The 15,280-nt window shown below is 45.2% G+C and overlaps 3 protein-coding genes across 5 annotated transcripts; 1 reads left to right on the top strand and 2 right to left on the bottom strand.

Moving 5' to 3' along the window:
* Positions 1-857: 857 nt before the first annotated feature.
* LOC103703231 lies at positions 858-4,120 on the bottom strand. 2 transcript variants are annotated; one of them, XR_003384880.2, is made up of 5 exons: positions 2,285-4,120; positions 2,139-2,216; positions 1,909-1,974; positions 1,559-1,745; positions 858-1,450 (listed from the first exon to the last, which is right to left on the bottom strand). XR_003384880.2 is itself a non-coding variant. In XM_039130751.1 (2 exons), exons 1-2 carry the CDS (start codon positions 1,607-1,609, stop codon positions 950-952), a joined length of 552 nt encoding a protein of 183 aa, XP_038986679.1. In that variant the 5' UTR covers positions 1,610-1,896; the 3' UTR covers positions 858-949. The 2 variants fall into 2 exon arrangements, 1 of the variants encoding a protein (XP_038986679.1); XM_039130751.1 differs by lacking the exons at positions 1,909-1,974; positions 2,139-2,216; positions 2,285-4,120 and having other exon boundaries at positions 1,559-1,896.
* A 37-nt stretch (positions 4,121-4,157) lies between these two features.
* On the top strand, positions 4,158-6,414 carry LOC103703106 (capsanthin/capsorubin synthase, chromoplastic-like). The gene has a single exon (XM_008785817.4). It carries the CDS (start codon positions 4,612-4,614, stop codon positions 6,082-6,084), a length of 1,473 nt encoding a protein of 490 aa, XP_008784039.2. The 5' UTR covers positions 4,158-4,611; the 3' UTR covers positions 6,085-6,414.
* A 95-nt stretch (positions 6,415-6,509) lies between these two features.
* Positions 6,510-11,747, bottom strand: LOC103703107 (cysteine and histidine-rich domain-containing protein RAR1-like). Of its 2 annotated transcripts, XM_008785818.4 has the most exons (6): positions 11,540-11,746; positions 10,176-10,178; positions 10,010-10,092; positions 7,347-7,501; positions 6,973-7,193; positions 6,510-6,881 (listed from the first exon to the last, which is right to left on the bottom strand). In XM_008785818.4, exons 1-6 carry the CDS (start codon positions 11,636-11,638, stop codon positions 6,789-6,791), a joined length of 654 nt encoding a protein of 217 aa, XP_008784040.2. In that variant the 5' UTR covers positions 11,639-11,746; the 3' UTR covers positions 6,510-6,788. The 2 variants fall into 2 exon arrangements, with proteins under 2 accessions (XP_008784040.2, XP_008784041.2); XM_008785819.3 differs by lacking the exon at positions 10,010-10,092 and having other exon boundaries at positions 10,117-10,178; positions 11,540-11,747.
* Between the last annotated feature and the right edge of the window lie 3,533 nt (positions 11,748-15,280).

The raw sequence follows: 15,280 nt of genomic DNA, 5'->3' as shown, positions 1-15,280 counted from the left end.
CAATCTATCTAGCATATACCATTCGACATTCCAGATTTAGTTGCAGAAGAAATCTGAGAACGAAGACGTTAAGATAATGAATGGTATAACAATTTAGGATTATAAGGAGCATGAATTAAGATCTTGGAGAATATGTAATTAATTTCTTTTATCATATACAATGGAAATTTTATTTTTTATTACTTTAATTGCTGAAAACTAATCCACAAATAATCACATCGAAGTATTATTTTCAACAATATTTCCTGCATGCATTACAGTCTGGTTTAGCTGGATGTGAGTATCATATAAACATATCAGATAGGGGTATACAAAAGTAGATTGCTTATATATTACATGACCCTGATTGGATCTTTCTTTGATTCATTCTTTTACATAACTGAAGCAGATAAAGATGATGATCTTTTTCTCTGATGTGTCACTCATCCTCTAAGATTCACAGCACTCTGGAAGAGCTATAAAATAGATGTCAAAATTCTATTCTTTCCCTCCTTGCCTTGATGGTTTGTTTGGTCAAAGGGATTCCTCATGTGTTGTGGCCTGCACAGAGCATGATCTTCAAATGGTAAAAACAAGAACTCCAACCACCAACATGATTCCAATGGATTGGGGCGAAGGAGTGGCATTAGCTGCATGCTCATTTAGGAAGGCCAAAACTGGTATCAGGAGCTAAGATGCATCAACACCCTTTTCAGAGCTTAGCAGCGCAATCCAACCTGTCTTCGAATGGAGTTGTTTTAACTTCATGAGTTATTTCCTCCTCTTCTGGGCTTGTGCTGCTGCAGCTGCACCCGATAATTTCTCGAGGGTAACAACAATCTCCTTCTGATTTTTCCAGTGAAGTTCCATTGTTTTTCCAGTGAAGTTCCATTGTCTTGACCTGTCGCCGATTCACCCTTTAACATCTGCTGAGAAACTGAACTCCTACCACGAGAAGATGTGGACTAGTTTATCTGGACAAGGACTTGAACATCTGATGCTCTGTTTGGATTGTTCCTAGCAACCCTTGGTTGCTTGTAGCAGTGTTTTCCTCTTTCTCAGCGGCGATTGTTTGTGGCGAAGAAACATTTATTTCCTTACTGCAGTCCAGTGCTCTGTAAGATTGTCCTGAAGCATGCCGTATGCTGACAGGATCTTCATGTCTTCCTGTAAATGAACGAGAATGTTGAGAGCAGGATCCAGATACCTCATGTAGTAAAGGATAAAACCAAGCAGAGGGTGGCAAATAGAATTGTGACACTGATCCACTAAACATACTAGGACTATCATCATGATCATGGCAAGGTCTAGCATTTGGAGAGATGGAAGGCCAGAGAGGCCAGGCATATGGCACCAAAGGCAGTCTGCTATATATCATTGGTGGGAGATTAGTCGACGAAGATGATATCTCCACCTGCATGGACATGGTCTCTGCACTTGTTCCAACCTCACACTCGATTGTCTTGGCGATCTGCAGAGTGTAAAATTCTTTGAGAAATTTATACCATTGCACTATAATTAGAAAAATATTTGACTCATGCATCTTCTGTTGACTTCATATACTTTAAAGAGACCAAACCTGCTCCTTTAGTTGTTTGTTTGTGTCCTTCGAGCAAACGTACTCTTTCATGACCAACTCCTCCGTCGCACATATTAAACAAAATTGTTAAATGGTTGGATCAGTTAAGCCCATCACAAGGATAGGAGAGAACCCATATAATGCATAAATTTCCTTTTTCAGCATATCAGGGCCACCACCTTTCGACCTTTGAGACATGAAAGCAAAAATAGGAGCCATAATTTAGAAAACCGTAGTAGCAATATATCAGGTAATTATTTTTTTAAGGAACACGTAAGGTTATTACTATTGCTAAAAAGCAACCCATAATTTAACATTATTTTCCAAGATCATGAGGGAATTATGAATACCATCTTTATATTCTTATTTTCCACTGACAAATCAGCAACCTTTTTGGTCAGCTCCTCATGAATGGCCTGATAAAACATAGACAAAAACTTGAGAAACATGATAAGGCATGTCATCCATGATAAGCACAAATGATAATTTTGAGGATATAGAGCTAACCACTAGGTAACAACATTTTAGCCAAAAGGAATACACGGTTGAGAGATGAGAAGGCATTATCACTTCCTTTTACCTGCTGCTTATGAATTGTCCACCTAGCTGACTCTCTATTAGCTAATACCCTGCGTATTCTCTTTGCTTCTTTCTCAGCCTATGAAACACTAAAAGTTTAAATATGTTGTAAAAGAAATATTCTCATGAGACTGAATCCACTGTTACCTTGGTCAAATTTTGCTTCAATCTACTACTGGAGAATGAAATGTTCCTAGTGGGGCAGTTGATGTCTGCTCTAGGCTATTCAAAGCTTTCCTCCATTGAATCTTTGACATCTTTCTTATCTTCTTGACAACACAAATGAAATCTCCATAAATATATGTAAGGAGACCAATTAATCTAAGCCAGTACAGTACAAAATTTTACATTTAAAGAATCAAAAATTAAAAAAGATGTTAAAATTAGCTTACCATTCATATATTTTCTGCTAACAGAGAACCTTTGACACCATTTAAATGTAGAATCAAGACTTTACTGGTAAAATAATGCTTATCAAGACAAGTTCTTCAAATTTCTTTTCCCTTGATTCGCTGAATCGTCATTTACATAATGTGCTTCATTTCACTAGTTGGACTTAGTTTGACTAATAGATAGCAGCAAGTACAGATACTATGTTCCTTCTAATTTTGGATGGCTAGTTTAGAGACGTGATTGCAACCCTTTCAGGAAGATCCGGTGTAAGAAAGTGTAACATGGAATTCAGCATAAGCACATAATCTCCCTTATTAGGCAAAAGAGGATTAAAGGCTAACAAAATGAAACAAATAGGAGTCAGCATTTGGAGTTTATGCATTCCATTCTACTGGCTGCTACTTGAGAGCAACTGCATTAAAGTGCTCATAACAGTTTGCAATCTCATGCACATTAGACTTCAACTATTATTCAAGTCCGTTATTACCCTCCCAATGATTATTTCCTTAGAGACTTAAAGTGAATATTTATTTTGCTTGTCACTCTTCCTCAATCCTTTCATCCTTGTGCATGTGTGCTTGTTGTCTACGTTTCAGGACTTAATAGATGAGGAGCGAGAAAAACCAACGAGGTCGCTATTGGCAAAACAAAGGCACAGACTAACTTAACGATCATTTATACTGATAGCTACGATAGGACAAGAACCAGAGCAGTTTGTAATTAAATAAAGAGTACTAAATTTGTATATAAGAGAAATAAAGTGGTTAAGTAATACATAACATATAATCAAGTCTCGGACCGCTACATTACATAGAATCAAGACCCCAACCTTGAACTTTCAGCACCTTGATACCGATGTTTGCATGTGTATAAGTAGTTTGTTTCTTTCACTTTACCTAAAACTTGATTGCAGTAAATGTAATGCACACAATTTTTTCAAATTGACAATGCTAGCAGCTATGCACAGAGAAAGCAATGATATGCGAAGTTTTTCATGTAAAACTAGAAATTTTCATATAAACATGCTTCAATGCTTATTTTGTTTCCACAGATGGATCATTCTAGCTTGCTGTTTTTTTTTTTTTTTGAATTTTTCAGACAAATGGATAGTTCTATGTTGCTTCCTTTCTCTTATATTTTCAGAAAACTGCTCTGATTTGCTCCCCAAATGGATATAGTTCCAGGTTGCTCATGGAAAGATATTCAGTGTCAATTCCAATACAAAACTAAAGTTAAGGTGGAAAAAAAATCGAAAAAAGTTCAATATACCCGTTCACCCAAGAACTTAGCAGGGAAATGGAATTACTTATGAACAGAAATAGAGTAAAGATCTCGTTTTTATCCCAGCGTCTCCAACCAAAATAGATCGAGATCACTTCCATTGATAATTCCTTCCTCCGTTATTTTTTTCAAAATCCATTTATACCTAAATCAAGCATGTTTCCCATACTTTTACTTAAATCAAGAACCCATACAGCTCCCATCCAACGGGAAATTTTTCCAATCAAATAAGAACACACATCCCTTTTTCGTCAAAGGAAGCATTTTTACGAAACACAACAATCAGAAATCAGCATCAAAAGCAATGAAATCGAAAAAAAAATAATGGGAAAAGTTCAAACCTAGCAAAAAATTGCGTCCAATCCCCCACAATTCCTTTCTCTGAAGATCACCTCCTGAGCTTTCGAAGGCTAGCCGTCGTCCTTAACCCGCTTCCTCCTCCTCCTCTTTTCCATGGCTCTCCACTATCGCCATCTCGGCCAGAGCCCGCGACGCGTCGAGCTCCATCTCGACCATTCCCCATTGTTCATGACCTCACAAATACTCTTTTAACACTTTGTGTTTGGAAACAAAACAATGTTTAGAGTACTAGAGCTATCCTTGCCAAATACCGTTTTACCCTGCTCTCCATGACTGGAATAGTTCCTACCTCAAAGATTCCTTCTTTTTTTTCGGTTTGCCACACATGAAGGTATCCTTTCCTACAAGGCCGGCCTATATCCTCTTTTGTCCCTTTCTCTAGACTCCATTCTCTAATAAAAACGAAGGTACTTCCTTTAGGCCCCTTGCCAGCCAAAGACATGAGAGCTCTGCAGATGCCGCCTCTAATTACTCGCAAGCTCCTCCCCTCGAGCTCTCCGCCTCTCTCCCTTCCAAGATCCCGCCCACTTCCAAACAAAACCATCATCAGAGCTCGCAGCAGCAAACCGCAAAGCTTCTTGGATCTGAGCCACGAAGCCAAGCCAGAGTGTCTCGCCATCGACCTCCAATGGCACGAGCCATCGAACTCATCATCCTACGACGCGGTCATCGTAGGCTCCGGCCCAGCCGGCCTGCGCCTCGCCGAGCGAGCTTCCGCGCACGGCATTCGCGTCTGCTGCATCGACCCCTCGCCGCTCTCAGCGTGGCCCAACAACTATGGCGTTTGGGTTGATGAGTTCGAGGCTATGGGCCTCGAGGGCTGCCTCGATAAGGTGTGGCCAATGACGACTGTCTTCATTGACGATCGGAACACAAAGCATCTCGGCCGCCCTTATGGTAGAGTCTGTCGTAAAAGACTAAAGACGCAGCTGCTGCAAGGATGCGCCTCTAATGGGGTCAAGTTCCACAAGGCCAAGGCATGGAAGGTGGAGCACAAGGAGTTCAGCTCCGCCGTGACGTGCTCCGATGGCTCCGAGCTGAAAGCTAGCATGGTCGTCGACGCCACCGGATTCACGAGTCCATTTATAGAGTTTGAGGGGCCGGTGAGGAACCACGGGTACCAGATTGCGCATGGGATACTCGCAGAGGTGGAGGGCCACCCTTTCGACACGGACAAGATGGTGCTCATGGACTGGAGGGACTCGCACTTAGGCAACGAGCCTTGGTTGAGGCCTCGGAACGACAAGCTCCCGACGTTCCTTTATGCGATGCCCTTCGACTCCAAGTTGATCTTCCTCGAAGAGACGTCGCTGGTGAGCCGGCCGGCGCTTCCATACGTTGAAGTGAAGAGGAGGATGGTGGCCAGGCTGAGACACCTTGGGATCAAGGTGGAGCGCGTGATCGAGGGTGAGAGGTGTTTGATTCCGATGGGCGGGCCGCTACCTGCCATTCCCCGGAATCTCATGGGGTTTGGCGGGTCCGCCGGACTGGTGCACCCGTCCACGGGGTACATGGTGGCAAGAACCTTGGCCTTGGCTCCGGTGGTTGCCGACGCTATGGCGGAGTGCTTGGGCTCGACAAGGATGATACGAGGGAGGCAGCTTTACAGAAGGGTGTGGGCTGCGCTGTGGACAGGGGAGAGGAGGAGAGCTAGGGAGTTCTACTGCTTTGGGATGGAGACTCTGCTGAGGCTGGACTTGAAGGGCACAAGGAGGTTCTTTGATGCTTTCTTTGATCTGGATCCATACCATTGGGAAGGGTTCCTCTCTTCCAGGTTGTCCCTTGGGGAGCTGCTTGCTTTGAGCTTGTCTTTGTTTGGGCATGCATCAAATCCTTCCAAGTTTGACATTGTCACCAAGTGCCCTGCGCCTCTGGCTAGATTGGTGGTCAGTCTTGCTCTCCAGTCTATGTAGACCCAAGGTTGCATTCACGTCGGTTTTTTTGTGTTTTCTTTTTATTTTTCAAATAAAAAGGATTACAGCACAAGAAGAAACACTTGATTAATTCTAACTGATGATAATCCTGAGTTTCAATTGACAGATCAATGGCTAGAAATATTTTTTTTCCATGGGAATGGTTGGAAATATTGGAATCAACCCACTGGCCCCTAGAAGATTACAGTAGTGCATAAAAAGAAATAAATCAAAAATTATGATCAAGGCGAAATCGAGCATGCAAGAACTTGCCAAAAGTGATTTCGAGTCATTCATTTGTTAGATGGACGGTACAAACCTCTTTCAGTTTCACTGCAAAATTTTAACATCCACAAGGGTCTGACAGAGAAGTATGTTTTCTTGCATAGTTAAGTCTCAATAGTCGTCACAAAACTATCTAGAAATTTAGCATAACAAGAAGACAGACAGCATTTATAATGAGGTAATGACAAGTTCTACAGATTTTGTAGGGCAAAAATTAACAGAAGGATTCTTTAAGAACAGTTAAGAACTCTCCGAGAAAATCTAATATGAAGGCAACAATTTAGTCCATTGTTGAAACACTGAATTACACTCCGGCAGCAGAACTGCCATGAACAAGTCTCAGTCCAAGGTCACTGGACCTATGGGCAGCGTTTGCACTTGGAATACAAAGGACTTTGTGAAACTTGGGCCAACCAAAGTCAAGCTGCATCAGCATTGTGCCATCCCTTTGTGCATGGAGGTATGTTCAAGAACTCATCAAACTCCTTTGCATGAATGTCGCAGCATTTCCACTACATACGGGCAAAACAGGTTAGAAAGAGCAAGTGGCAGCAGATCCAATCAAGTTCACTTAACCATCTGAGAAAGGATTAGAAAACCTACCCCTCTCGACCTGTCATGAAAAATTGCTGGACCTGGATGGTACTCGCATGCAGTTTCATAGTTATCCTTCTCTTTAAAGGTTTTGCCGCATCCCTTATTCCTGCAAATCTGGGGCTCATTCAGATCGACTATCTTCTTGACTGGGGGAGCAGCAGCCTTCTCAACATGATCATCTTTCTTAGCAGTGACTACAGATGGTCTTGAAGGTCTGCCCTGCGAACCTGAAAAATATAGGTCCTTTTTCTCACTAACTGGGAGTACCAGGTTCTCAATTTTAGTAAAAAAGTTCATCTTGAACTGTACCGAAACCAAAATATAGGGTGCCTTACCCTGGAAACATTTCAAGACCGTCTCATGTCAGAAAGAAATTTTACCATGATCAGAGCAGAAAAAGCCTTGGCGGCACCTCGAACAAGAATCGACAGGTTTTTTATTTTGAGCAGCAGATGGAAGTGGCACCGCCTTCTGGGGGTTTGCAGATACAATCTTGGTAACTGGTTTCTCAGTAGTATGTTTCCCTGTCTTACAACTTCATTCATAAAAGAAAGAAAAGTTACTTGATAAGGCACTAAAATGCACATAAGAGTGCAACTGCTCAGCACGATTACATGCAAGAAAAAATATATTTAAGCATGTCCTCAAGAGGGCATCTACTAACGCGTACATTGTCCAGGTTACATAACTTCTCTTACCCTTTTCCATAATTTGGAGGTTATTGCAAATGTAATATCTCAAAGACCTAGACAATGGGATATCTCTTACAAATAAAAAACAGAAAATTAAATGTTTTTGAGTAGAGCAGAAAATTATACATTTCTAGAAGAGTATTTGGGTTCGATTGCATGAAACATTAATAATGTTTACAATACAGTGCATCCAGAAAGAAAAGGTTTGCATGCTCTAGTACAGAAAAATTTACTCTATGCAGCAGCAAAATATGCCCCTTATATTTGTTTAGAATATCAATAAAGTTCAACTTTATGTGCAATTAGCCAAAGTCCATGCTATTTCAGTTAAGCAAGCTACAGAACCCACAAAATTGGTTTGCAAAAATTTAAATGAAGAACAGTAGTTATATCAACAAAAAGGTCGCAGTAACAAAAAGTAAATAAACCCATCCAAAGAAGATAATGGAAGGTGTATGGTAAACCAATTGAAATAGTACAGTCATGAGGAATGAATGCCAGCACCTCTCAAGAAGAAAAAATGAACTCCATTTTGTATTGAAGGGAAGATCTAAGGAATCTGCAAGTGCTCATGATAATGCTGGAGAAAGCTCACAATGACGGACAATGAGGCCCCTGATAGGAATTGATGGTTTACTAAAGCCAATCCCAGGGGTAAAACGCAAAGAGGCATTAACACATCTTAGTTATGAAAGCTGATTCGGTGCAACAAGCAGAACCATGCCAGATGCACAACACCAGTTTCTCCTAGCTGCCTAAAAATGCACTGCATGTCCGAGTACAAGTTGGCAGCCAGCCTTTCTTCAACTATAAAAAGGTCAAATCTCCAGTATCAAAGAAATTGAAAGCACAGGATTTGCAAAATCAACTGACACGAGAGCAGCAGATCCAGCTCCCTGGTTGACAACATTTAATGATCCTAATTGATTTCTGTACTTCAACAGAGGAGTGGATGCTCGACGAAAAAAGTAAAGCATGATCAGAGTTATGCTGGTAGGTGGCTTGTTGCACTTGGAGAGGAAGCCTTTCTACCCATGTTTCAAAAAAGAAGGTGCAGATGCCCTTTGGACATATTGTAACTTCAGTACTCTATGTTTGTCATCTATGAGCATTCTTGTCTAAACAGCTTTGTAGTAACATAAAATCTACTGAACCTTCTAGATAGCATTAGCTATTTTACATAGGGTTAATACTTCAGTGCATTCAAAACCATGAAGATTGATAAGGAAGCATAGTAAGGCCGACATTGAATAACAAAGTTAGGAAATTCATCATTATGAAGTACTAATATCTGGCATGTGCAGGACACATGGGATGGAGATAGATCTCCTCGGGTTAAAGAAAATGTATTTGGATACATTAGGACTCTTGAAAGTATGGGTGGTTATATTTGGATACATTAGGACTCTTAAAAGTACTAATATTTGTTATTATGAGGGATCCAGCAGAATTTGTTGACATGTGAACCTTTTTTTATGAATTGGGGTTTAAGTGTCTGGTTCAAATCCAACTACATCCTAGCATATTTTTATTTGTCCCCCCTCCTCCATCCCATCCGATTCTTTGTCTCACATGGAAACAGATGGAAAGGTATATGAGATCATCTGAGATTCTGAATAAAGATAGTTTATTTAGGATACATATGAAGTCTCAGAATAATGGACAGCTATGGTTTTTCTATCATTGGGAGTTGATGTTCTAAAGAGAGAAGAAGAGGATTAGTTGAGGCATCAGATCTTTTTTCTGGAATCTCTATGCTCGAAATTGAGAGTCCTGTTTTTGAGAGAGTGAGCATACCTTATTTTCCATCTTTCTCATCCATGTCCTTTGTCCAGCTTTTCTAGTCATGTGATCTTGCATGAGGTGCATTGAACATTTGATGAGGGTTGGTCATGCATGTGTTCTCACTATATATAGCAAGAGATGTTTGTTCAATTGATGTGGCTGGGCTTTTGCATACATTATCACTTTCATGCAACCTAACAAAACATTTATGATCATTCAAATTTGCAATATATACGTTTTCCATTTTCGTTCTTACCATTATTCAGAAAAGCACGAAAAACTAATTACTTGGAACATGGTGTTTCTGTGTGTTGCTCCATCAGCATGCTGTCAATCGGATCAAGATAGAGTAAACAGACCTAAAATCAATTCAGATATACATGAAAGCCTACAAACAGACCAAGTTCTTCTGGCCATAGGCCAACTTAAGTAAAATAGGGAAGCCAGTAACAAGTTGAATGAATAGTACAAATATATATCCAACAAATTAAAGATATCATACAAATCACTACTATCCATATATCAACTATCATTAAATTAGAGGCAGTCAAAAAAAAGTAGCCTACCCAGGGATAGCCAAAAATAAGCTAAAATCATGACTTTTTTGCCTGCAACAGCTCCATTCTTTCATACCATCATGAAATATAGGCTGGAAAGGTTAATATACACTTACATTAGGAACTTGTTGATGTTTTGCAAAAACAATACCAGCAAATGTGAAATTTGACTTACTCCCTGGAAAACAAAAAGGCATTAAAACATTAATACCAAGTTGTGATTTCAACTAAAAGAAATTAGGGTCAGTACATAAGTACTTAGCATCCACTTCAAGTACACATTTTCTGATAATGTATAATCTTTTGCTCAAGCACTTGATACAAAGTATTGGCAAATATGTATACAGTCATCAGCCTACTAACATGAAAGCAACTCAGGACCTTGAGGGCAAAACCATTGATATGGGGTCTACAGCCATGATCACAGGATACAATTGAAAAAGTGAGTCCATCAGCAATCTATTGTAAGTTACTATTAACTGATGAAACAATTCCCCTCGTAGAAATAATAAATAATTTTCATACAAGAGTTATCATTCTGGGACAGATGTTTATGAAAGTCCTTATTTACAGACCAGGCACTGGTTTATTTCTACCTAAAATTACCCAGATGGCTGATTGCAAATGTATTACCTTGGTTTGTGATGAATTATGAAAACATGTGAAAATCAATGGAAAATATTTTAGTACCTACACCTCCCGGCATCTCGGCTAGTATGAATTGAACAAAAAAAATATTTATTGGTTCTGCAGATGTTTTTAACCCATTCTTATGTGAAGTGATCGTGGAACCAGATAGTGAACATAAATATGAAAACAAGGCTTACTTTAAATATATTACTTTTATTTTAAGATGTGATCTGAGATTGAAACAAAGTAAGAATCTAGATATTACATGATTTTGCTAAAAGGTAATGAATGTCGGCAATGACTACAAGGTGATTTGAAATGGGGCTTTGAATATGTCAGCCCCGTGCTGTTATTCCTCAAATCTTGAACCAATGTGTCTTGTGTTCTAGGGTTTTATATGATATAAAGGAAATACTACCCTAACACATCGCAATCCGGAGATGAGCACTATCTCCTCTTCTTTTCTTTTCAAGTTCTAATCTTTAAACGCTCTTCGAACCCGAATCAAGCAATAAGGGCACATTTGATATTGCCAAAGTAAATGACACAATCATTCAGCCCCCACAAACAGCGCATCACACCAAAATTCGAACCTTGGCAAACGATCGCAGCCCTAGCCAGCCATTCCTTGTTGATTTTACAATATTTTCCATCAAAATATTCATCAAAGTTGTCTTTTGTTGTGACACGATTGCAAGCACGAGAAATCCTACTCTGACGATCAAAAGCTACAATCTTTTTCCTTCTCCTGAGATAAAGCAGTATCAACAAACAAAAGAAGAATTTTTTTTTTTGTTCCCAGCGGATGATACGACCACATGATAAAAAGAGCCCAGAAGCAAATGCGAGAAGTTTGAGAAACAGGAAAGACAGGAGGGGAAAGACGAGGAATGGAGGGTTTTTTCTTACGGAATCGTGATAGCGGCAGGAGCCCTCCACGTTGCTGTCCTCAGTGAACATGGCGTCACATGCAATCCTCTGGCATCGAACGGAGCCGACCTTCTCCATGGCCGTCTTCTATCCCTATCCTTCTCTCTCTCCACCCCGAATTCTCCAGCGACCAGTGCACGGACTCGGAGACTTCTTGGGTATGCATCCAAGGCCACGATGAATTCAATTGTGTGTAGGACCCGTATAGGAATAGTATCGGCAAAAATAAGTACGATACGGATATTAGAAAGATAACGAATGTAATGGATACAATTATTCTAAATGAATACTGTTACGGGGAACTTAGCCACCATGCCCCACGTGACCGGCACGCGCGCCCAGAAAGACTACGGCAGCCCCTTGATCCAGCAATCCGACCCCGAGTCGGACATCTTCGGCTCCGCAGCCCGACCCCGAGTCGGCAGCCCCTTGATCCAGCAATCCGACCCCGAGTCGGACATCTTCGGCTCCGCAGCCCGACCCCGAGTCGGCAGCCCCTTGATCCAGCAATCCGACCCCGAGTCGGACATCTTCGTCTCCGCAGCCCGACCCCGAGTCGGCAGCCCCTTGATCCAGCAATCCGACCCCGAGTCGGACATCTTCGTCTCCGCAGCCCGACCCCGAGTCGGACATCTCTCGACAACGACAGGCTATTCCCCAGAGGCACGCCGCAGCCTCCTGCTCCACTACTCCCTGCAACGGTTGTATCTGGCGCTGCTCCACGATCCCCTGTAACAGCCGTACAAGGCGGAGCTCCACTACGCCCTGTCATGGCCGTACCCAGTGCTGCCCCACGACGCCCTGTAACGGCCGTGTCAGTGGCAGCTCCATCGTGCCCCACGATGACGAACCCCCCTGAAAGACCCCCCAGCCTGGTATATATGCGGCTGGGGGGAGAAGGGGGGGTAAGCAAGAACTTCCAGTGCATTCTCTCACTTGCTACTATTATCTCTCCTTCTCCTCCAATCTCCTCTGACTTGATCGTCGGAGGGCCCCCACTACCCCAGTGGTGGTGCGAGGCTTGCTTGCAGGTTTCCCGGTGGAAGGTGGAGCGCAATCAACACCAACCAAGGCAACTCAAACGGAACCCCGTTCACACCGCTGTGCCAATCGTTCTCGGTTTGGACCACCAGCAACAGTTGGCGCTAGAGGAAGGGACGAATCTCAGAGCGATCGTAATGGCACGGCGAGGTGGTCGTGGAGCTTCCAATGCCTCCGGTCGCGGGGCCTCTCGCGCCTCCGGCCGGGAGGCCGCTGCGTCTCCAACACATTCTCAGCAACACTCCACCGCTCCACCTCCCATTCAGATGGTCGAAGCCGCTCAGTTCGACCAGTTAGCCCAGCAGGTTCGCACCCTCGCGGAGGCAGTGCAGAACCTGCAGGGTGTGATGTCTCGGGCGCCGCAGCGGGCCCAGGAGCCGCTGCTCCCTGAGCGCTCACCTGTCCTCCTCAACCCGCGCTCCTTCCTCTCCCATGGGGAGGAGTGCCGGCGCGAGGAAGATTCTCGAGCACGGTCCATTCTGCCGGGACCTTCCCATCGGAGCTGCGCGGGGTACGAGAGGCGGGCCCGGGCGCGTTCCCAGACCCCCCAGTCCTCCAGGAACCCGCGCTCCAGTCGGTCCCCCTCTCGGTGCTCCTTGTCTCCCACCCATCGGTCGCGCTCCCTGGACCGGCGGGTGGACGATCTCCACCGACAACTCCAGGTCCTGAAGGGCCACTCCAAAGATCCCTTCGCCGACTTGGAGATCTCCTCCCAGCCGGCGCTTGCCTCGAGGATCCTGCGGACCCCGAATCCGCCGGGGTTTAAAATGCCGGCGATCGAGCCCTATGACGGGGCGGCGGACCCGCGGGATCACGTCGAGAGTTTCAGGACCCTTATGCTCCTCCACGGAGCATCAGATCCTCTCCTCTGCAAGGCCTTCCCGGCGACCCTCCGTGGCCCGGCAAGGGCGTGGTTCGCCGGCTTGGAGGCTAACTCAATCCAGTCCTTCGACCAGTTTACTCGCCTCTTCATCACCCATTTCGCCGTCAGTAGCCGGCGGCGACTGGTCTCCGACTCCCTCTTTGATGTCCGGCAAAACGAGGGAGAAAGCTTGCGGGATTATCTTACCCGCTTCAACAAGGCTACGCTGGAAGTCCGGAACCTGAGCCAGGAGGTGGCTCTTTCAGCCCTGAAGCGTGGCTTCCGAAAGGGCAGACTCACCTTCTCCCTGGACAAACGCCTGCCGCGGAGCTTCCCGGAGCTGTTGTCCCGGGCGAACCAGTATGCGGACGCCGAGGAGGCGGCCGCCCACCGGAGCAAGGAGGCCGCCGAGATCCCTCCAAAGCTCGGGAAGAAAAGGCGAAAAGAGGCACGCCAGAGGAGGAGCCCGACGCCTCAACGTCGGCGCAGAAGCCTGTCGCCGGCGAGGAACCACGGCGCCCTACGCCCTCGTTCTCCGCCCCGACGTTTCAACCGGTACACTCCTCTCCTGACTCCCCGGGCCCAGATCCTCATGGAAATCAAGGGGCGGGAGGACCTCCCGGTCCCGAGACAGATGAAGAAGATTCCTGGGAGGAGGCCCTCTCGGGCGTACTGTGAGTACCACCGGGACCACGGCCACGACACCGAAGACTGCTTCCAGCTTCGGGACGAGATCGAGGCTCTCATCCGCCGAGGGCGTCTCGGTCGATATGTGAACGACCGACGTCCCCCCGCAGGCCCGCGTCCGGCCGACCCGGCCCCTTAGGAGCCTCGGGAGCAGAATCGACCCGTCGCGGGCGTGATCCACACTATCACTGGGGGCTGCCCCCGGCCCGAGAGGAACGCAGGGGGCTCGACTGAAGCGTCAGGGGCAGCCGTCGCAAAAAGGCAGAGGGTCGGTAATGTAATCACTTTTTGTGATGAAGATGTAAAGGGGGTTCAGACCCCCCACGATGACGCCATGGTGATCTCCCTCACTATGGCAAACTATGATGTAAGGCGTGTTCTTGTGGATAGTGGAAGCTCAGCTGATATTTTGTTTTACGAGGCCTTCCAAAAGATGAGCTTGTCCAGACAATTGTTGCACAAAACATCCACCCCCCTCATAGGATTCACTGGTGACGCTATCTCGGCCGAAGGTGTCGTTGAGCTGCCTGTGACTGCGGGCGTTGCACCCGCAGAAGCCACGGTGCGGCTCGGGTTCTTGGTCGTCCGTGTTCCCTCGGCCTACAACGCTATCCTCGGATGACCCGGACTGAACGCCCTTCGCGCGGTGGTCTTTACGTACCACTTGCTCATGCGGTTCCCCACGGCGGCCGGGATTGGAGAGGTCCGAGGTGACCAACCGACCGCAAGGCAATGTTTCCTAGTAACTCTCAAAGGGAAGAAGCCCGTAGAAGCCTTAAGCGTCGAGTCCCTCGACGCCAGAGACGAGGTGGCCTTGCGGCACGGGGAGCCGGCCGAGGGTGTGATCGAAGTTCCCCTCGAGGAAGGTCGCCCGGACAGGACGATCCGGGTCGGCGCCAATCTCGACCTGGGAGCTCGGGCCCGGTTGGTGGAATTCCTCCGAGCCAATGTCGATGTGTTTGCCTGGTCGGCGGCCGATGTACCTGGGATCGACCCGGAGGTCATTTCTCACGCCCTCAACGTCGACCCGACCCACCGACCGGTAAAACAGAAGAAGAGACACTGTGCCCCGGATCGGATCCGAGTGGTCGATCAGGAGGTAGACAAGCTCTTGGAGGCAGGATTCATAA

Source organism: Phoenix dactylifera, chromosome 10, assembly GCF_009389715.1.
Source record: "Phoenix dactylifera cultivar Barhee BC4 chromosome 10, palm_55x_up_171113_PBpolish2nd_filt_p, whole genome shotgun sequence".
Lineage (NCBI taxonomy): Eukaryota > Viridiplantae > Streptophyta > Magnoliopsida > Arecales > Arecaceae > Phoenix > Phoenix dactylifera.
This window is presented reverse-complemented; position numbering and strand designations above follow the sequence as displayed.